Source organism: Rhinoraja longicauda, chromosome 41 (genome assembly GCF_053455715.1).
Source record: "Rhinoraja longicauda isolate Sanriku21f chromosome 41, sRhiLon1.1, whole genome shotgun sequence".
NCBI lineage: Eukaryota > Metazoa > Chordata > Chondrichthyes > Rajiformes > Arhynchobatidae > Rhinoraja > Rhinoraja longicauda.
In genome coordinates this window covers 6,677,272-6,699,647 of record NC_135993.1, presented here as the reverse complement: position 1 = coordinate 6,699,647, position 22,376 = coordinate 6,677,272, and the positions used below count along the sequence as shown (strand labels likewise).

At 51.3% G+C, this 22,376-nt stretch overlaps 1 protein-coding gene across 1 annotated transcript in view; it reads right to left on the bottom strand.

Annotated features, from left to right (window-relative positions):
- Positions 1 to 22,376, bottom strand: part of LOC144611831 (spectrin beta chain, non-erythrocytic 4-like) — a 74,756-nt gene that overhangs the window by 25,952 nt on the left and 26,428 nt on the right. Inside the window, 5 exon segments of the mRNA XM_078431117.1 lie at positions 2,567 to 2,697; positions 5,474 to 5,752; positions 7,731 to 7,820; positions 9,353 to 9,577; positions 10,953 to 11,216. Of these exon segments, the coding sequence (XP_078287243.1) occupies positions 2,567 to 2,697; positions 5,474 to 5,752; positions 7,731 to 7,820; positions 9,353 to 9,577; positions 10,953 to 11,216 (989 nt within the window).

The following is a 22,376-nucleotide window of genomic DNA, read 5'->3' as shown; positions in this document are numbered from 1 at the left end:
CTCGACCCGAAACGTCACCCATTCCTTCTCTCCAGAGATGCTGCCTGACTCGCTGAGTTACTCCTGCATTTTGCAGTTCCTTCATACATAAAGCAATTTAACCCTTAATGACCTTCCTATAGCAGGGCGATATATAGCAGTTTAATGATCTCCCCTGCTATAGGAGGGCACTAGGCTGCTCTAGATTGCTCTGCTACATGAAGGACATCATTAAGGGTTAAATTACTGTCTCACCCTGTCGTAGGAAGGATGTCATTAAGGGTTAACTTACTATAGATTGCCCTGTTATAGGACAAATATCTTTAAGCTGCTATAGATCCTGCTATTGGAAAGATATCATTAAGGGTTAAATTATTATACGTCCACCTGCTATAGAAAGGATGTCATCTGCTACAGGAAGAAGGTCATTAAGGGTTAAATCGCTGTATGTAGGAAAGAACTGCAGATGCTGGTTAATACCGAAGATAGACACAAAGTGCTGGAGTAACTCAGCGGGTCAGGCAGCATCTCTGGAGAGAAGGAATGGGGGACAATAGACGCAGGAGGAGGCCATTCGGCCCTTCGAGCCAGCACCGCCATTCAATGTGATCATGCCTGATCATTCTCAATCAGTACCCCGTTCCTGCCTTCTCCCCCATACCCCCTGACTCCGCTATCCTTAAGAGCTCTATCTAGCTCTCTCTTGAATGCATTCAGAGAATTGGCCTCCACTGCCTTCTGAGGCAGAGAATTCCACAGATTCACAACTCTTTGACTGAAAAAGTTTTTCCTCATCTCAGTTCTAAATGGCCTACCCATTATTCTTAAACTGTGGCCCTTTGTTCTGGACTCCCCCAACATTGGGAACATGTTTCCTGCCCTTAACGTGTCCAACCCCTTAATAATCTTATACGTTTCGATAAGATCTCCTCTCATCCTAAATTCCAGTGTATACAAGCCTAGTCGCTCCAGTCTTTCAACATATAACAGTCCCGCCATTCCGGGAATTAACCTAGTAAACCTACGCTGCACGCCCTCAATAGCAAGAATATCCTTCCTCATTGGAGGAATGTCAGTAAGGGTTAAGTTACTATAGATTGCCCTGCTTTCTGAGAAATATCTTTAATATCTTAAATATCTTTAAGCTGCTAAAGATCACCTAGCTGGAGGAAAAATGTCATTAAGGGTTAAATTACTATATCGCCCTGCGATAGGAAGGCTGTCATGAAGTTGATTCGAGTACAGACGATGTTACCAGGCCCGAGGATTGAGTTATAAGGATTGGATAGACTGTGGCATTTTTTTTGTTCAACCATCCCGACGCGGGGAGTTTCAATCGTCCCGACGCGAGGATCTCGGACAGTCGGCAGCGGCAACTGTGGACGGTTCAACAGCCCTGACCGCCGGAGAACAAAGAGGAAGATGATTGAACTTTATTGCCTTCCATCACCGTGAGGAATGTGGAATCCGCTGTGGTGGATGTTTACGTTGAATTTTACTTTATGTGGCTGTGTGTCTTGTTGCTTTTCACTTAGTATGGCTGTGTGGCAATAGACAATAGGTGCAGGAGGAGGCCATTCGGCCCCTCGAGCCAGCACCACCATTCAATGTGATCATGGCTGATCATTCTCAATCAGTACCCCGTTCCTGCCTTCTCCCCATACCCCCTGACTCCGCTATCCTTACGAGCTCTCAAATTTCACTGCACCTTAATTGGTACATGTGACAACAAATTGATGTTGGAATCTTGAATATTTCCCTGGGATGCAGGAGATGGAGAGGTGGTCTTACAGAGGTAGAGAAAATCACGAGAGGCATAAACCGTGTGAATGCACAGTGTTCTTCCCCAGGGTAGGGGAGTCTAAAACTAGGCCACAAGATTTAAGGTTCGGTGCATGCACAGTGTGCAGGAGAGATGTATTGTTCTAATCCTATGTAGAAAGGAACTGCAGATGCACCTTTACACCAAAGATAGACACAAAATGCTGGAGTAACTCAGCGGGTCAGGCAGCATCTCTGGACAAAAAGGATGGGTGACGTTTCGGGTCAGAACCCCTCTGCAGCAAAATGTCACCCATCATTTTTCTCCAGAGATGCTGCCTGACCCGCTGAGTTACTCCAGCATTTTGTGTCTATCTTCGGTATAAAACAGCATCTGCAGTTCCTTCCTCAACCCTAGTCCTATCCACAGTGAGTATAGAACCAGCGAACCACACCATGTATAGTTTGGTTTGGAGACACAGCGTGGAAACAGGCCATTCGGCCCACCGGGTTTGCACCGACCAGCGATCTCCGCCCCGCCCATTAGCACTATCCTACACACACACACACTAGGGACAATTTACACACACACCAAGCCAATTAACCTACAAACCTGCACGTCTTTGGAGTGTGGGAGGAAACCGAAGATCTCGGAGAAAACCCACGCAGGTCACGGGGAGAACGTACAAACTCCGTACAGACAGTACCCGTAGTCGCTATCGAACCCGGTTCTCTGGCGTTGCAAGGCAGCAACTCTACCACCGTGCAGCCCTAATCATGTACAAGTTGTGTATAGAAATGGAGTCAGCACTGATGACAACGTTACCTCTCTGGGTGACCTTCATCCAACAGGGCTCTGCAGGTCTTTGACAGCTCGCAAATGTTCTCAGCGTAATCGTCGATGGTCTGCTCCAAGCCCAGGTGTTTCTTCAGCAGCTGGAGTGAGCTCTGCTCATCCTACATCCGGGAATTTCGAAAATCGGAAGGAAGACGAGTCGGTCACAATATGTATATGAGGGAGATGCCGGTTTCAACCGAAGATCGGCACAAAAAGCTGGAGTAACTCAGCGGGTCAGGCAGCATCTCTGGATAGAAGGAACGGGTGACGTTTCGGGTCGAGACCCTTCTTCAGGTTATAATGTGGTTAACCCTCGAGCTCACAAGCTGGGGAAACGTGATAATTTGTCTGGTCATAATTTTTTGGCTGATCTGTGTGGCGGCGCCTAACGGCTGCGGCTCGCTGGCAGTCTGTGTGGCGGCGCCTAACGGCTGCGGCTCGCTGGCTGATCTGTGTGGCGGCGCCTAACGGCTGCGGCTCGCTGGCTGATCTGTGTGGCGGCGCCTAACGGCTGCGGCTCGCTGGCAGTCTGTTTGTCCTTTGTCCTTTTTGTTTGTGTGTTAGTGTTGGGGTGTTTTGTTTTGGTTGTGTATGTGTGGGGGGGTGTATGTGTGGGGGGGTGTATGTGTGGGGGAGTGTATGTGTGGGGGGGGGGGGTATGTGGGGGGGGGTGGGGGAAATCTTTCTTTTTTTTGGTCTGTTCCTCGGGGCGAGGCTTGGCCGCGGGGCCTACCATCGCCCGGGGCGGCTCGGCAGCAGTGCCTTCCATTGCCCGGCGCGGCTCGGCCGCGGGACTCAACATTGCCCGGTGCGGCTCGGCCGCGGGGCCTTCCATTGCCCAGTGCGGCTCGGCCGCAGGGCCTTCCATCGCCCAGTGCGGCTCGGCCACGGGATTGAACAGTGCCCGGTGCGGCTCGGCCGCGGGGCCTTCCATCGCCCGGCGCGGCTCGGCCACGGGGCTGAACAGCGCCCGGTGCGGCCGCAGGGCCTTTCACCTCCCGGTGCGGCTCGGCCGCGGGACTGAACAGCGCCCGGTGCGGCTCGGCCGCAGGGCCTTCCATCGCCCGGCGCGGCTCGGCCGCGGGACTGAACAGCGCCCGGTGCGGCTCGGCCGCAGGGCCTTCCATCACCCGGTGCGGCACGGCTACGGGACTGAACAGTGCCCGGCGCGGCTCAGCCGCGGGGACTTTCCATCTCCTTGCGGGGGCTGTGCGGGTCGGTCGCCTCGGTAGGGGTCGAGTTGTCTGTACGTGGGAGGGGCATGGGGGAAGAGAGAGGGGAAGTTTTTGGCCTCCATCACAGTGAGGGGGTGTTTGGAGTCACTGTGATGGATGTTTGTGTTGGGGTTGTGTCTTGTGTTTTTTGTACTGCTGGATAAGTAATCTCGTTCTGTACGAATGACAAATAAAGCTATTTTGGATTTTTTGAGATTTTGGATGGGGGAAAACGACCAACGTGGAATCTAGTTAAAATAGCAAAACCTAAAAAAATGTTGCTGAAAAGCAGGCTTCCTTATCTACTGATGAGGGGGATGGGACTTTGCAGTTCCTATCCGTTGCAATCTTGACATTAAGAATCAAGCATAAAACATTAAAACGTTAAGAATACAACAATTACGGTTTAAACACGTGAGTGAAATAAACCAGAGCAAAAAGAGACTGCATACTTTTGGTTGTGCAGTAAAATAAGTGCAAAACGATAACAGGCAGCCTTGGAAGCCTATCCTCCCTAGTCAAACCGCATGTCAAAAACCTTGGCGTGATATTTGACTCTGCATTAAAGTTTGACAAGCAAGTCAACGCTGTGGTAAAAGCCAGCTTCGTACCATAGCTAAAATCAAACCATTCCTCCAATTTGACGACATTGAAAAAATCATCCACGCATTCATTTCCTCCCACCTAGACTACTGCAACTCCCTATTCTCTGGGATCAGCCAATCATCCCTGTCCCGCCTGCAATTGGTCCAAAACGCCGCAGCGAGACTCCTGACCCGTAAAAGGGACCACATCACCCCGTTTCTGGCCTCTCTCCACTGGCTCCCTGTACGGTACAGAATCAACTTCAAGCTCCTCCTATTCACGTATAAAGCCCTAAATGGACATTCCCCCCCTACATCAAAAATCTTCTAACCCCCCTCTCTAACTCCAGGTCCCTCAGGTCGGCCGACTTGGGGCTACTCACTATCCCGCGGTCTAGGCTTAAGCTCAGGGGTGACCGCGCTTTTGCGGTTGCAGCCTCTAGACTGTGGAACAGCATCCCTCTCCCCATCAGAACTGCCCCCTCCATCGACTCCTTTAAGTCCAGGCTCAAAACCTACTTCTACTCCCTAGCGTTTGAGGCCCTCTGAGGGGGCGCTGTGAACTGTTTATGTATGTGCTGTTATGTTTGTGTGCCATTGTATGTTCGTTCTTAGTGCCTGAACTGATGTACAGCACTTTGGCCAACATGGGTTGTTTTTAAATGTGCGATACAAATAAGATTGACTTGACTTGACTTGAGATGCTGGTACAAATCGAAGGTATCACAAAATGCTGGAGTAACTCATCAGGTCAGGCAGCATCTAGGAGGGAAGGAATGGGTGATGATACGGGTCGAGACCCTTCTTCAGGGTGATGATTCGGGTCTGAGGAAGGGTCTCGACCTGAAACGTCGCCCATTACTTCTCTCCTGAGATGCTGCCTGACCCGCTGAGTTACTCCAGCATTTTGTGAATAAATACCTTCGATTTGTACCAGCATCTCAAGTCAAGTCAATCTTATTTGTATAGCACATTTAAAAACAACCCACGTTGACCAAAGTGCTGTACATCAGTTCAGGTACTAAGAACAAACAGAGCTACAACTCATGGGGAAACAGAGGTCTGGTGGTGTTTGCAGCTTTGTGATGTTCTCTCACCTTTCCCTTCTCGTCCGTCATCATGTGCAGCTCCTGCTCGCTCAGCCAGGATTCTACCTCCCCCGCGTCGAAGTAATACTGCTGGGCTCTCTGGGTGGCCAGAAGCCGCTGCTGCCGCCCCTCAGACTCCTCCAGCAGAGCTCCCCAGCGTTCCCGGAGCCTCTCCAGCCCCACCCGCACAGCGTCGGCCTCTGGGCTCTGTATGGAGGCAAAGTGGCCCGCTCTCTCCATCACGTCGCCAATCCTCGGGCGATGGCCCAGGATCTCCCTCTGCAGGGTCTGTGAGGGAGTCCAACGTCTGGTTTAGCTTTAGACACACAGCGCGGCAACAGGCCCTTCGGCCCACGCCGGCAAGCGATCCCCGCACACCAACACTATCCCACACACATCCTGTCCCGTCCCTGTCTAGGGGTTGCCAACCGTAGCTCTCCCAAATACGGGACAAGGTGACGTCACCGCCCCGTGCCCCCCCTGGCACCTCACCCAGCCAGCGGCCACGTTCTCCCGCTCCACCAATGGCGGCCGCCCGGGCCATGGGGCGGGGTGCTACGCAACCTCCGCTAGGCGGCGCCCGGGCCTCCGGGCCTACTCTGTCCGCACCTACACTGTCCGGAAGGTAGACACAGATTTTAACCAGCATCTGCAGTTTTTTTCCTACTACACTGTCCGGGCCTTCACTGTCCGGGCCTACACTGCCCGGGCCTACACTGCCCGGGCCTACACTGTCCGGTCCTACACTGTCCGGTCCTACACTGTCCGGGCCTACACTGTTCGGTCCTACACTGTCCGGGCCTACACTGTCCGGGCCTACACTGTTCGGGCCTACACTGTCCGGGCCTACACTGTCTGGGCCGACATTGTCCGGGCCTACACTGCCTCCCGGGCCTAATACGGGACAAGCCAATTTAGCCCAAAATGTGGGATGTCCCGGCTAATACGGGACAGTTGGCGACCCCATCCCTGTCCCAAAGCTTCTTGCCGTGGCTTCTTCCAAGGTTAGAGGTGGCTTCAATCGCCCGGCTCGGCCGCGGGACCTAACATCGCCCGGTGCGGCTCGGCCGCGGGGACTTCCATTCCCTTACCTCGGTACCGAATGACAAATAAAGCTCTGTATTCTGTATTCTGTATTCTGTATTCTGTATTCTGTATTCTGTAGTTCTCTGGGGCACTGAGGCAGTGGACAGATCAGCAGGTTCTTCCCCAAATGGGGCAGGCGGTGTGTGGGTATGTTGGGAGGCAGTGCAATCCTTATGCCAGTTGCCCAAAGACTTACTTCTCCTTCCTGCACATGGCCTTCTCCCTTATGGGGAGAAGGCAGGAGAATGGGGTTAGGAGGGAGAGATAGATCAGCCATGATTGAATGGCGGAGTAGACTCGATGGGCCGAATGGCCTAATTCGCTCCTTTTACTTATGAAAACGCCCATCAAGTCCACTCCGCCATTCAATCATGGCTGATCTATCTCTCCCTCCTAACCCCATTCTCCTGCCTTCTCCCCGTAACCCTTGACACCCGCACTAATCAAGAATCTATCTATCTCTGCCTTAAAAATGTCCATGATTGTGTTCACGACAGGGGCTGTGCAGTGTTACGGCTGGGAGAGTTGCTGCCTTGCAGCGACAGAGACCCAGGTTCGATCCTGACCACGGGTGCTGCCGGGCGGAGTTTGCATGTTCTCCCAGTGACCACGAGGGTCCAGTTTTCTGCTGCACCTTAAAGGGTGGGTTAAATGGCTGCTGTAAATCGTCCCTTCGTGTTGGTGGTCGGCAGGAGATGCAGGGTGGAGTTGGTGGGAACGTGCGAGAGAGTGGTTTGTTGGGGGAAAGAAGCGCGGGGAATGGGGCGAACGGAGCTAGTATTGACCCGATGGGGCAAACGGCCTTTGTTCCACTTCCCCAGGAAATAAGAGTCATAGTCACAGAGTGATACAGGCCCAATTTGCCCACACCGGCCAACATGTCCCATCTACACTAGTCCCAGCTGCCCGCCATTTTGCTGGGCACTTCCCTCCAAATCTGTCCTATCCATGTACTGGTCTAACTGTGCAGGAAAGAACTGCAGATGCTGGTTTAAATCAAAGATAGACTCAAAATGCTGGAGTAACTCAGCGGGACAGGCTGCATCTCTGGAGAGAAGGAATGGGTGACGTTTCCCATTCTTTCTCTCCAGAGATGCTGCCTGTCCTGCTGAGTTACCCTAGCATTTTGTGTCTACCTGTTTCTTAAACAGATACAGAGTCCACCGTCGCCATTACTCACCTGAAGTTTCTTCAGAAGCAGCTGCACTGTTTGAAGGTTGATCCCGTGATCTTTGGACTGGGCCAATGGCAGATGCTCCTCAACCCAGAGCTGTGGGACAGAGAACACTTTCAACCAATCAGGTGGCAAGGGATCCACTGAAGCAGCTGGTTAACAAGGAACTGCAGATGCCGGTTTACAACAAAAAAAAACACACACACACACGCAAAGTGCTGGAGTAACTCAGCAGGTCAGGCCACATCTCTGGACAACGTGGATAGGTGACATTTCAGGTCGTTACCCTTCTTCAGACTGATGATCTGTCTGAAGGAGGATCCGAAAAGCTAAACGTCGTTTATCCATGTTCTCCAGAGATGTTGTCTCTGTTTGAGTTACTCCAGCACCTTGCATCGTTTTTTTTTACTGGAATAATTATGTTTGAAAGGTGTTGAGATTGCTAAGAAGGTTTCAACAGCAGGTGAACTTGAAGCAGGGCCTGAGCCCACAACGATGTGTTGATGGGTGTAGATGGGCTAGTCATGGTCGTAGAGTCAGTGTGGAAACAGGCCCTTCGGCCCAACTTGCCCTCACTGGCCAACATGTCCCAGCTACACTACTCCCACTGCCCGCGTTTGGTCCATATCCCTCCAAACCTGTCCTATCCATGTACCTGTCTAACTGTTTCTTAAATATTGGGATAGTCCCAGCCTCAACTACCTCCTCTGGCAGTTTGGTCCATACACCCACCACCCTTTGTGTGAAAAAGTTACCCCTCAGATTCCTATTAAATCTTCTCCCCTTCAACTTAAACCTATGTCCTGTGGTCCTCGATTCCCCTACTCAGGGCAAGAGACTCTGTGCATCTACCCGATCTATTCCTCCCATGATTTTGTACACCTCAATAAGATCGCCCCTCATCCTCCTGCGCTCCAAGGAATAGAGACCCAGCCTGCTCAACCTCTCCCTACAGCTCAGACCCACTAGTCCTGGCAACACCCTCGTAAATCTTCTCTGAACCCTTTCAAGTTTGGTCAGTTAAGCTTAGTTGACGAACCTCAGTTCCGATCATCTACAACACCAGAGATTGGAATAGTCTGATCCAAGCACAGTGAAAGAGCCGAGAGGAAGGGTTTTTGTGGTGGGCCCAAACACAGTGTCTTCCGCATCACCTGTATTTCAAGCCAAAGGTACATTTTGTAAACATTGTCCATCCTTCAATGGGATGTAAAACGTGGGGCTTGGTCTTGGGACAAATCAGTCATGGTGACCGCATGGTCATGGACAGTATCGGGCGGCCGCCATTGGTGGAAGCGGGAGCACGTGGCCGCTGGCTGGGCGAGGTCACGTGGGGCATGGGGCGGTGACGTCACCCTTTGTCCCTTAATTGGGAGCGAGGAAGTTGGCAACCCTACTAATACGGAGACAAGGGCGGGACAAACCAATTTAGCCCAAAATACGGGATGTCCCGGCTAATACGGGACAGTTGGCAACCCTAGGTAGATGGTAGGTCAGGACCGCTCTCGAGTTGATGATGGGGTGGTCCGGTTGCCTGATCAGTTGGGTCAAAGGGCTTGTTTCCATGCAGTGTGACTCCATGTCAAGATGGCGGAATGCCCGGTTTGCGATCGCTCGCCAGTGCTTACCGTCTCGTCCTCCATGTCCCTGGTGATCTGGTGGACCTCCTTGGTCGCCAGCAGAATCCTCCGCCGCTGCTTCAGCGGCTCGATCAGCCGCACGATCCTGGTCTCCACCACGTTCTGCTTCTCCATCACCTCCTCCTTGCCCGAGCCCTGCTGCTGCAAGGTGGCTGCCTGGGCTTGCAACTCCCCCACCTCCTTGTACCAGCCCTCCATCTGGTTCTCCAGTACCTGCGGCAGACCCAGATCAGGCAAGGTTCATCGCGGGGGGAGGGGGGGGGGGGGGGGAGAAACCTGACACTGCCGGCAGCTTGCAACGCATCGCAAAGTGCCGGAGCAACTCGGCCGGTCGGGCAGCATCTGTGGAGGGAAACAGACAGTCGACGTTTCAGTCTGATGAAGGAAGCCGACCTGAAACGTCATCTGTCCATTTCCCTCCGCGGATGCCGCCTGGCCCGCTGAGTTCTTCCAGCCCTTTGCGATCGTCCCTGTCTCAACTACCTCCTCCGGCAGCTCGTTCTGTACACCCACCAACCTTTATGGTGGGACTGTCATATGAGGAAAGGTTGTAAAGACTAGGCTTTCACAGTGAGGGGGTGTTTGGAGTCACTGTGATGGATGTTTGTGTTGGGGTCATGTGTGTCTTGTGTTCTTTTCTTTTTGCTCTGTGACTGCTGGCAAATGAATTTCGTTCGGTATCGAATGACAATAAAGGTATTCTGTATTCTGCTTGTATTCAATTGAGTTTAGAAGGATGAGAGGGGATCCTTTAGATTTTTTTTTTAGAGATACAGCGCAGAAACAGGCCCTTCGGCCCACCGGGTCCGCGCCGCCCAGCGATCCCCGCACACTAACACTATCCTACACCCACTGGGGACAATTTTTTTAAACATTTGCTCAGTCAATTTACCTACAAACCTATACGTCTTTGGAGTGTGGGAGGAAACCGAAGGTCTCGGAGAAAACCCACGCAGGTCACGGGGAGAACGTATAAACTCCGTACAGTACAGCACCCGTGGTCAGGATCGAACCTGAGTCTCCGGCGCTGCATTCGCTGTAAAGGCAGCAACTCTACCGCTGCGCCACCGTGCCGCCCATCTCATAGAAGCATATAAAATTATAAAAGGACTGGACAAGCTAGATGCAGGAAAAATGTTCCCAATGTTTGGGGGAGTCCAGAACCAGGGGCCACACAGTCTTAGAATAAAAGGAAGGCTATTTAAAACTGAGGTGAGAAGGAACTTTTTCACCCAGAGAGTTGTGAATTTGTGGAATTCTCTGCCACAGAGGGCAGTGGAGGCCAAATCACCGGATGGATTTAAGAGAGAGTTAGACAGAGCTCTAGGGGCTAGTGGAATCAAGGGATATGGGGAGAAGGCAGGCACGGGTTACTGACTGTGGATGATCAGCCGTGATCACAATGAATGGCGGTGCTGGCTCGAAGGGCCGAATGGCCTCCTCCTGCACCTATTTTCTATGTTTCTAAGTTTCTATGTTTATGCTGAAAAAGTTACCCCTCAGATTCCTATGAAATCTTTCCCCCTTCACCTTGATGTCTTTTGGTTCTCGAGTCCCCGACTCTGGGCAAGGGACTGTAAAAGCTCACCTGTAGAGTTTGGAGCTGGGTGTTTACGGTGGCGATATCTCGCCTTCCGTCCACAACCTGCAGTTGCCCCTCGACCTGGGTCAACCTCCGGTCCAGCTCGCTGTACGACTGCACCAGTTGTTCGGCCCTGTTGACGTCAAACAGGTGCCGGGCTTTCTCCTGGGTCGTGCTCTCCAGAACCGTCCAGCATTCGTGAATCTCCTGCAGTTTCTTCCTCACCACCGCGGCCAGCTCCGGCTTCTCCTTGATCAGCTCCTGCCCCTCCTGCAGCAGAGAGGGGAACAAAACGTCACACATGCCGAGGCACCGCGCTCCCTGAATCCAAGTGCAGCCAGCCAAGCAAGACACGAGGGAGAGACAGGATCGCTCAACACCTGCGCTCGGTCCGCCTCAACCAACCTGATCTCCCGGTGGCTGAGCACTTCAACTCCCCCTCCCATTCCCAGTCTGACCTTTCTGTCATGGGCCTCCTCCAGTGCCATAGTGAGGCCCACCGGAAATTGGAGGAACAGCACCTCATATTTTGCTTGGGCAGCTTGCAGCCCAGCGGTATGAACATCGACTTCTCCAACTTTAGATAGTTCCTCTGTCCCTCTCTTCCCCTCCCCCTTCCCAGATCTCCCTCTATCTTCCTGTCTCCACCTATATCCTTCCTTTGTCCCGCCCCCCTGACATCAGTCTGAAGAAGGGTCTCGACCCGAAACGTCACCCATTCCTTCTCTCCTGAGATGCTGCCTGACCTGCTGAGTTATTCCAGCATTTTGTGAATAAATACCTTCGATTTGTACCAGCATCTGCAGTTATTTTCTTATATTAAACTGCAATAACTAGGTCCACTATTTTCCTTCATCCTCTTTGATCTCTCGTTTACACATCTCCCCCACCTCCCCTGGGCGAGTCCAGAACCAGGGGCCACACAACAGTCTAAGAATAAAGGGGAGGCCGTTTAAATCTGAGATGCGAGAAAAAACCTTTTTCACCCAGAGAGTTGTGAATTTGTGGAATTCTCTGCCACAGAAGGCAGTGGAGGCCAATTCACTGGATGAATTTAAAAGAGAGTTGGATAGAGCTCTAGGGGTTAACAGAATCAAGGGATATGGGGAGAAGGCAGGCACGGGTTACTGATTGTTGATGATGAGCCATGATCACGATGAATGGCGGTGCTGGCTCAAAGGGCCAAATGGCCTCTCCCGCACCTATTTTCTATGTTTGCCCTTCCATATCTCTATGGTTCCCTCTCTCCTGACAGTCTGAAGAAGGTCTCGACCCAAAACGTCACCCATTCCTTCTCTCCAGAGATGCTGCCCGCTGAGTTACTCCAGCTTTTTGTGTTTATAACAAGGAGGTCAATGGGCTTAAAGAATTGCTTACCTAAGTACGAGTTTAGGTAGGTCGTCACTGATGTATTTAGGGGAGTGCACGTACGAAATAGATGTGGTCTCACCAAAGACAAGTTAAGGATACCATCTTTCTCACTTCTACTCCATCAGTCTGAAGAAGGGTCTCGACCCAAAATGTCACCCGTTCATTCAAAAATCTTCTAACCCACCACTCTATCTCCAGGCCCCTCAGGTCGGCCGACTTGGGGCTACTGACTATCCCGCGGTCTAGGCTTAAGCTCAGGGGTGACCGCGCTTTTGCGGTTGCAGCTCCTAGACTGTGGAACAGCATCCCTCTCCCCATCAGAACTGCCCCCTCCATCGACTCCTTTAAGTCCAGGCTCAAAACCTATTTCTACTCCCTAGCGTTTGAGGCCCTCTGAGGGGGCGCTGTGAACTGTTTATGTATGTGCTGTTATGTTTGTGTGCCATTGTATGTTCGTTCTTAGTACCTGAACTGATGTACAGCACTTTGGTCAACGTGGGTTGTTTTTAAATGTGCTATACAAATAAAATTGACTTGACTTGACTTCTCTCCAGAGATGCTGCCTGTCCCGCTGAGTTACTCCAGCATCTTGTGTCTACCTTCGATTTAAACCAGCATCTGCAGTTCTACACGTCCATCCATTTCCCTCCACAGATACTGGCTGAGCTTCTGAGTTTCTCCAGCACATTTTTTTTTCACTGAAATATAACCTCACCCTTAGAGTGATACAGCATGGAAACAGGCCATTCGGCCCAACTTGCCCACACCAGCCAACATGTCCCAGCTACATATGGGCCAACATGCACGCATTTGGCCCATATCCCTCCAAGCCTGTCCTATCCATGCATCTGTCTAACTGTTTCTTAAACGTTGGAACAGTCCCTGCCTCAACTACCTCCTCTGGCAGCTCGTTCCATGCACCCACCACCCTTTGTGTGAAAAAGTTACCCCTCAGATTCCTATTAAATCTTTTCCCCTTCATCTTAAACCGATGTCCTCTGGTCCCCGATTCCCCTACTCTGGGCAAGAGACTCTGTGCATCTACCCGATCTATTCCTCTCATGATTTTATACACCTCTATAAGATCACCCCTCATCCTCCTGCGCTCCAAGGAATAGAGTCCCTGCCTACTCAACCTCTCTGACCCTTTAGCTCAGACCCTCTAACCCTGGCAACATCCTTGTAAATCTTCTCTGTACCCTTCCCAGCTTGACAACATCTTTTTTATAACATGCTGCCCGGAACTGATCACAATACTGTAGTCTGAAGAAGGGTCTCGACCCGAAACGTCACCCATTCCTTCTCTCCCGAGATGCTGCCTGACCTGCTGAGTTACTCCAGCATTTTGTGAATAAATACCTTCGATTTGTACCAGCATCTGCAGTTATTTTCTTATTCTCTTACAATACTCTAGATGCAGCCTCACCAACGTCTTGTACAACTGACACATGACCTCCCTACTTCTATACTCCCTCAACCTTCAGCATTCCCGAGAAAACAATCCAAGTTTGTCCAAACTCCCCTTACAACTAACACACTCTAATCCTGGAGTCATTTAAGTTCCTTGGAACCATCATCTCCAGGGACCTTAAATGGTGGGGGCCACCATCGCCTCCACAGTCAAAAAGGCCCAACAGAGGATGTACTTCCTGCGGCAACTGAGGAAACACAATCTGCCACAGGCAATGATGGTCCAATTCTATACTGCTATCATTGAGTCCGTCCTCACCTTCTCCATCATGGTCTGGTTTGGCTCAGCCACCAAGCACCACATCCGGAGGCTGCAACCGATCGTTCGCACAGCTGAGAAGGTCGTTGTCTGCAACCTTCCCCCCATTGACGAACTGTACGCGGCAAGGGCCAGGAAGCGAGCGGGCAAGATCATCTCTGACCCCTCTCACCCTGGCCACAAACTCTTTGAAGCACTTCCCTCTGGAAGGCAACTCCGGACTGTCAAAAAAGCCACAGCCAGACATAAAAACAGCTTTCTTCCCACCAGCATTAGCTCTACTCAACAACCAAAAGTCTGTAGCCTCCTTTTGCTCTGGTATTTTATTTCATCCTTCACATGTGTAAATTATAATGCTTTATTCTTAATTGTATACTGTATGTTCGTTTTGTTACTTGTGAGCGGAGCACCAAGGCACATTCCTTGTATGTCAAGTCAAGTCAAGTCAAGTCAATTTTATTTGTATAGCACATTTAAAAACAACCCACGTTGACCTAAGTGCTGTACATCTGATTAGGACTAAGGAAAAAATGAAACATACAGTAGCACGCAAACAGTTCACAGCGCCTCCTCAATGAGCCTCAAACGCTAGGGAGTAGAAATAGGTTTTGAGCCTGGACTTAAAGGAGTCGATGGAGGGGGCAGTTCTGATGGGGAGAGGGATGCTGTTCCACAGTCTAGGAGCTGCAACCGCAAAAGCGCGGTCACCCCTGAGCTTAAGCCTAGACCGCGGGATAGTGAGTAGCCCCAAGTCGGCTGACCTGAGGGACCTGGAGTTAGAGAGGGGGGTTAGAAGATTTTTGATGTTGGGGGGGGAATGTCCATTTAGGGCTTTATACGTGAATAGGAGGAGCTTGAAGTTGATTCTGTACCGTACAGGGAGCCAGTGGAGAGAGGCCAGAATTGGGGTGATGTGGTCCCTTTTACGGGTACCCATCAGGAGTCTCGCTGCGGTTTTTTGACCAGTTGCAGGCGGGACAGGGAAGATTGGCAGATCCCAGTGTATAGGGAGTTGCAGTAGTCTAGGCGGGAGGAGATGAAAGCGTGAATGATTTTTTCTGTGTCGTCGAATTGGAGGAAAGGTTTGATTTTAGCTATGGTTCGAAGTTGGAAGAAGCTGGCTTTTACCACAGCGTTGACTTGCTTATCAAATTTTAATGCAGAGTCAAATATCATGCCGAGGTTTTTGACATGCGGTTTGACTAGGCAGGATAGACTTCCAAGATTGCCTGTTATCGATTTGATGGAGTCGGGGGGGGGGGGGGGGGGGGCGGGGGGGCGAATAGGATGACCTCAGACTTGCTCTCATTTAATTGGAGGAAGTTCTGTGCCATCCAACATTTTATGTCCTCAAGGCAGTGTAAGAGGCTGTTTAAATTTGACTGGTTGTTGGGTTTCAGGGGGAGGTACAGCTGAGTGTCATCGGCATAGCAGTGGAAAGAAATGCCGTGCCTTTGAATGATTTGGCCAAGGGGGAGCATGTATAGAGAGAAGAGAATGGGGCCTAGGATGGAGCCTTGTGGAACTCCGCAGGAGAGGCTAGCTGGAGAAGAGGAATAACTGCCTATGTTGATGGCGAAACTCCTATCTTTGAGGTAGGAAACGAACCAGCTCAGGGCAGTGCCATCAATGCCAACCGCGTACCGGAGACGGTCAATAAGGATGGTGTGGTCCACTGTATCGAACGCTGCGCTGAGGTCGAGAAGGAGCAGGATTGCACAGTCGCCGGTGTCGATGGCGAGAAGCAGGTCGTTGTGTACCTTCAACAAGGCAGACTCTGTGCTGTGGTGGGCTCTGAAACCTGACTGGAAACTTTCCAGGATGGTGTTTTGGTGCAGGTAGGGCACTAATTGGTTTAAAATTGCCTTTTCAAGGGCTTTTGACAGGAATGGCAGTTTGGAAATGGGTCTGTAGTTGCTAGGCAAGGTGGGGTCTAGGTTAGGTTTTTTCAGTAGGGGCTGGACCACCGCGTGCTTGAAACTGGTTGGAACAGTGCCAGTGGCCAGAGAACTGTTGATAATAGAGAGGATGCTGGGACCGGCTATTGCAATGACATCCTTCAGAAGGGCAGTGGGGGCAGGATCAAGGGGGCAGGTTGCAGGTTTCATAGCGGAGACAAGCTTTGCAAGGGAGGATAGAGTGATGGGTTGGAAACAGTCCAATTTAGATGAACAGACTAATAAGACAGCTAGGTCACGGGTGGGAGGGGAAATGTTCATTCTAATGTTCTCAACTTTGTTGGTGAAAAATTTAGCGAATTCTTCGCACTTAGCAGGGGACCCAACTAAGCTGGTACTGGGGGCGGGACATATGACAGAGGTAATTGTTCTAAATAGGACCTTGGAGTTATGAGAGTTTTTGGAAATAAGGTCGGAGAAGTATTGTGCTCTAGCAGACTTTACTGCTTCCTGGTATTTGAGAAGATTGTTTCTCAGAATTTCGAAGGAAATTTGAAGCTTGTCACATTTCCACCTCCTTTCTGATTTTCTGCACTCCCTTCTTAGGGCTTTGGTGGTGTCATTGAGCCACGGCCGACCTTTGGGCTTAGGCTTTTTCATTTTAAGGGGAGCGATAGAATCCAGGATGGAAGAGCAAGTGATATTAAATAAAGAGGTGAGATGTGTACATACTTGGCCAATAAAACGTATTAATTCAATTCAATTTATAGAGATATGGATTTAAGCAAGCGCAGGAGTTTAATTTAGCACCATGTTCATCGTGGATATAGTGGGCCGAAGGGCCTGTTCCTGTGCTGTACTGTTCTATGTTCTATGTTAATTCAAGTTCTCCTGCGCTACACTGGAATTTAGAAGGATGAGAGGGGATCTTATTGAAACATATAAGATTATTAAGGGATTGGACACGTTAGAAGCAGGAAACATGTTCCCAATGTTGGGGGAGTCCAGAACCAGGGGCCACAGTTTAAGAATAAGGGGTAGGCCATTTAGAACGGAGATGAGGAAAAACCTTTTCAGTCAGAGGGTTGTAAATCTGTGGAATTCTCTGCCTCAGAAGGCAGTGGAGGCCAATTCTCTGAATGCATTCAAGAGAGAGCTAGATAGAGCTCTTAAAGATAGCGGAGTCAGGGGGTATGGGGAGAAGGCAGGAACGGGGTACTGATTGTGAATGATCAGCCATGATCACATTGAATGGTGGTGCTGGCTCGAAGGGCCGAATGGCCTACTCCGTCTCCTATTGTCTATTGTCTACTGATAAAATTCAAGTACATCTTCTCTGCATCTTTTTACCTAGTTTCACATCTTTCCCCCAATGATGTTTTTGGCAAGTACAGTACTTACCCTTAAAGATATATATTCAGGTTCTTGGTCATATTGGATTATTTTCAAGATCCTTCCTGCTCATTAAGAGAAGTGCCTTGTTTACCACATGCAGTCAATAGGTAGTGTAGGAAAATAACTGCAGATGCTGGTACAAATCGAAGGTATTTATTTACAAAATGCTGGAGTAACTCAGCAGGTCAGGCAGCATCTCAGGAGAGAAGGAATGGGTGACGTTTCGGGTCGAGACTCTTCAACAGTCTGAAGAAGGGTCTCGATCCGAAACGTCAGCCATTCCTTCTCTCCTGAGATGCTGCCTGACCTGCTGAGTTACTCCGGCATTTTGTGAATAAATGCATGCAATCAATACGTTCCTTGCTGAGGTTTTGTCTTCCCGAAACACTTGTGTGTCTGGCCAAGCCGTTCCAGTACAGCCATAGCCACCCATTGAACTGATGAGATAGGAACATTGCCCAGCGATGTATTGGCAAAAACACAAGCATTCAGACTGATTGCTGCTTTGAGTCCGTAGATTTAGATTTTTAGATTTAGAGATACAGCGCGGAAACAGGCCCTTCGGCCCACCGAGTCCGCGCCGCCCAGCGATCCCCGCACATTAACACGATCCTACACACACTGGGGACAATTTTTACATTTACCCAGTCAATTAACCTACAAACCTGTACGTCTTTGGAGTGTGGGAGGAAACCGAAGATCTCGGAGAAAACCCACGCAGGTCACGGGGAGAACGTACAAACTCCGTACAGACGGCGCCCGTAGTCGGGATCGAACCTGAGTCTCCGGCGCTGCATTCGCTGTCAGGCAGCAACTCTACCTCTGCGCCACCATGCCGAACAAGAGTTGGCCTTGGAAAGGTACAGACGGTGGTGGGTGCCTGGAACACGCTGCCCGAGGGTGGTGGTGGAGACTAAGGTTGCCAACTGTCCCGTATTAGCCGGCACATCCTATATTTTGGGCTAAGTTAGCTTGTCCTGTACGGGACCGCCCTTGTCCCGTATTGGGCCCTGGGGATGCTGTAGGCCCGGACAGTGTGATAGGAAAAAAACTGAAGACGCTGGTTAAAATCTGTGCGACCTTCCGGACAGTGTAGGCCCGGAGGACCCGGCGCCACCTAATGGAGGTTGCCTAGCAACCCGCCTCCCGGGTAGACACAAAATGCTGGAGTAACTCAGCGGGACAGGCAGCATCTCTGGAGAGAAGGAATGGGTGACGTTTCGGGTCTTCCATTCCTTCTCTCCAGAGATGCTGCCTGACCCGCTGAGTTACTCCAGCTTTTTGTGTCCACCTTCGATTTAAACCAGCATCTGCAGTTTTTTTTTCATACACAACCCGCCTCCCGGCCCGGGCGGCCGCCACTGGTGGAGCGGGAGCACGTGGCCGCTGGTTGGGTGAGGTCACGTGGGGCGCGGGGCGGTGACGTCACCTTGTCCCGTATTTGGGAGTGAGGAAGTTGGCAACCCCATTTAGAACTGAGATGAGGAAAAACTTTTTCACCCAGAGAGTTGTGAATTTGTGGAATTCTCTGCCTCAGAAGGCAGTGGAGGCCGATTCACTGGATGCATTCAAAAGAGAGTTGGATAGAGCTCTTAGGGCTAGCGGAATCGAGGGGAAGGCCGGAGCGGGGCACTGATTGTGGATGATCAGCCATGATCACATTGAATGGCGGTGCTGGCTCGAAGGGCCGAAAGGCCTCCTCCTGCACCTATTTTCTACGTATCTCTGTATCTATGAAACCGGAGCACCCGGAGGAAAACCCACGCGGCCACAGGAAGGATGTGCAAACGCCGTACAAACAGCCCCCGTGGTCAGGATTGAACCCTGGATCTCTGGCGCTGTGAGGCAGCGATTTTACTGCTGCGCCCAAGAGACTTCGTAGAAAGTCCAAGAAAAAACTCGAATGGTTGGGGTCAGATCTTGCATGAACGGAGGTGGTTTAAGTGGGTCAATCACCCAGGTGGCAGTATCTGTGTGTGGGCAATCTCCTGGGCAGTGCCCAACTGAGTCAACAACGATCCATTAAGGGCCAGGTGGGGCTTGATGACTACACGTTAAAGTACCACTCGTGATTCTCTGAACACGAAGCAGTCCTCGACTGCCTGCAGGAAAGCACTCTGCACCACCCACACACTGCACCACAAGCACATCACCCAGGCTGCCAGCGCAATGCCAAGGGGAGGGATCGCTGCCCAGAGGTGGGGGCAGTGCCATGGGTCTACTGCACAGTTGGCAGGGCAGCCACAAGAGTGAACCACATTCTCAGGAGAGTGCTGGAGCGACGCTACGTGTTCAACAAACGTCAGAGACATTCGGCGCAGAAACAGGCCCTTCAGCCCAACTCATCCATGCCAACCAAGCTGCCCCAACTAGGCTAGTCCCATTTAGAGTCATACATCATGGAAGCAGGCCCTTCGGCCCAACTCGTTCATGCCAACCAAGCTGCCCCAACTAGGCTAGTCCCATTTAGAGTCATACATCATGGAAACAGGCCCTTCGGCCCAACTCGCCCATGCCAACCAAGCTGCCCCAACTAGGCTAGTCCCATTTAGAGTCATACATCATGGAAACGGGCCCTTCGGCCCAACTCATCCATGACAACCAAGCTGCCCCAACTAAGCTAGTCCCATTTAGCGTCATACATCATGGAAACAGGCCCTTCGGCCCAACTTGGCCATGCCGACCAACGTGCCCCATCTAAGCCAGTCTCATTTAGAGTCATCGAGTCGCAGTGTTCAAAACAGGCCCTTCGGCCCTGCCTGCCCATGCCGACCAACATGCCCCACCTGCTTGCATTTGGCCCATATCCTTCTAAATCCATCCTATCCATGCACCTGTCCAAATTTCTTTTGAATGCTGTGATAGTACCTTCCTCAACTACCTCCTCCGACAGCTCGTTCTGTATACCCACCACTATTTGTATAAAAACGTTGTCCCTCAGGTTCCTATTAAATTTATCCCCCCTCACCTTAAACCTATGTCCTCTGGTTATTGATTCTCCAATTCTGGGAAAAATACTCTGTGCATTTACCATATCTAATCCCCTTAATTGAACACATTTTCCCCATATCCTTCTAACTTTTTCTATCCATGTACCTGTACAAGTGTCTTATAAATGTTGTTACAGTTCCTGTCTCAACTATCTCCTCCGGCACGTCGTTCCATACACCCACCACCCTCTGAGTGAAAACGTTGCCCCTCAGGTTCATACAGGGTTGCCAACTTCCTCACTCCCAAATAAGGGACAAGGTGACGTCACCGCCCCGCACCCCACGCGATCTCACCCAGCCAGCGGCCATGTGCACGCGCTCCACCACTGGCGGCCGCCCAGGTCAGAAAGCAGGTTGCTATACAACCACCGTTCGGCGGTGCCCGGGCCTACACTGTCCGGGCCTACACTGTCCGGGACTACAGCGCCCCCCAGGCTACAGTGTCTGCGCCTACAGCGCTGTCCGGGACAAGGGCGGTACCGTACGGGACAAATCAATTTAGCCCAAAATACGGGATGTCCTGGCTAATACGGGACAGTTGGCAACCCTAGGTTCATAGTAAATCTTGTCTCCCCCACATTAAATACATGTCCTCTTGTTTTTGATCCCCCTATCCTGGGTAAAAGACTCTATTCACATTCACTCTATCTAGATTCAGCGCGGAAACTGGCCCTCTGGCCCACCGGGTCCGCGCCACCCAGCGATTCCCGCACATTAGCACGATCCAATACCCACTAGGGACAATTTTTACATTTGCCCAGCCAATTAACCTACATACCTGTACGTCTTTGGAGTGTGGGAGGAAACCGAAGATCTCGGAGAAAAACCCACGCAGGTCCCGGGGAGAACGTACAAACTCCGTACAGACAGCACCCGTGGTCGGGATCGAACCCGGGTCTCCGGCGCTGCATTCGCTGTAAGGCAGCAACTCTACCGCTGTGCCACCTATTTGCGCAGACCCGGTGGGCTGTTGTGCCTGTTTCCGCACTGTATCTCAACACTAAACTGAATAGGTGTACTGAAATGTTGATGAAGGGCAGACTTGGAACGTGGGTAGGTTTCCTTCAAGTCAACTTGAGAGAGAAGGTGGGGACTGTTTCCATGATGTATTTCTAGAACTAAAACTCCTCCAATATAAAATAACCAAAACACCCAAATTAACTGCCAACCAAAAATAACCCAAGAATCTGTGAGTCAGTAACTTGAGTTGACCCAGATCAAAATAAACCAGGAACACAGATGAATGAGGAACCTAGATAATCCAGGACCCGAACAGTAGGGTTGCCAACTGTCCCGTATTAGCTGGGACATCCCGTATTTTGGGCTAAATTGGTTTGTCCCGTATGGGACCGCCCTTGTCCTGTATTAGGGCTGGGGGGGGCGCTGTAGGCCCAAACAGTGTAAGCCCGGACGGTGTAGGCCCGGACGGTGTAGGCCCGGACAATTTAGGCCCGGACGGTGTAGGCCCGGCCGCTGTTGGCCCGGAGGCCGCTGTAGGTTCGAAGGTCGCTGCAGGTCCGGGGGCCGCTGTAGTTCCGGACAGTGTAGGCCTGGGCGCCGCCTAACGGAGGTTGCGTAGCAACCCGCCTCCCGGCCCGGGCGGCCGCCATTGGTGGAGCGGGAGCACGTGGCTGCTGGCTGGGCAAAGTCACAGCTCCAATAAGTAACTCTGGTCCCATAACATACAGGATCTCCATGGTTAAAATGGCCAGTGCCCCATTTCCACACACAACACAGAATCAGCGGTACCCAGCAGGGAAACAGGCCCTTCGGTCGACCTGGTCCATGTCAACCAAGTTGTCATTCTGGGTTAGTATCATTCTGGATTAGTCCCATACTCCTCAAAACTTAGTTTAGAGATACAGCGCGGAAACAGGCCCTTCGGCCCACCGGGTCCGCGCCGCTCAGCGACCCCCGCACATTTTTTAGATTTAGATTTAGAGATACAGTGCAGAAACAGGCCCTTCGGCCCACCGGGCCCGCGCCGCCCAGCGATCCCTGCACACCAACACTATCCTACACACACTAGGGACAATTTTCTTTTACA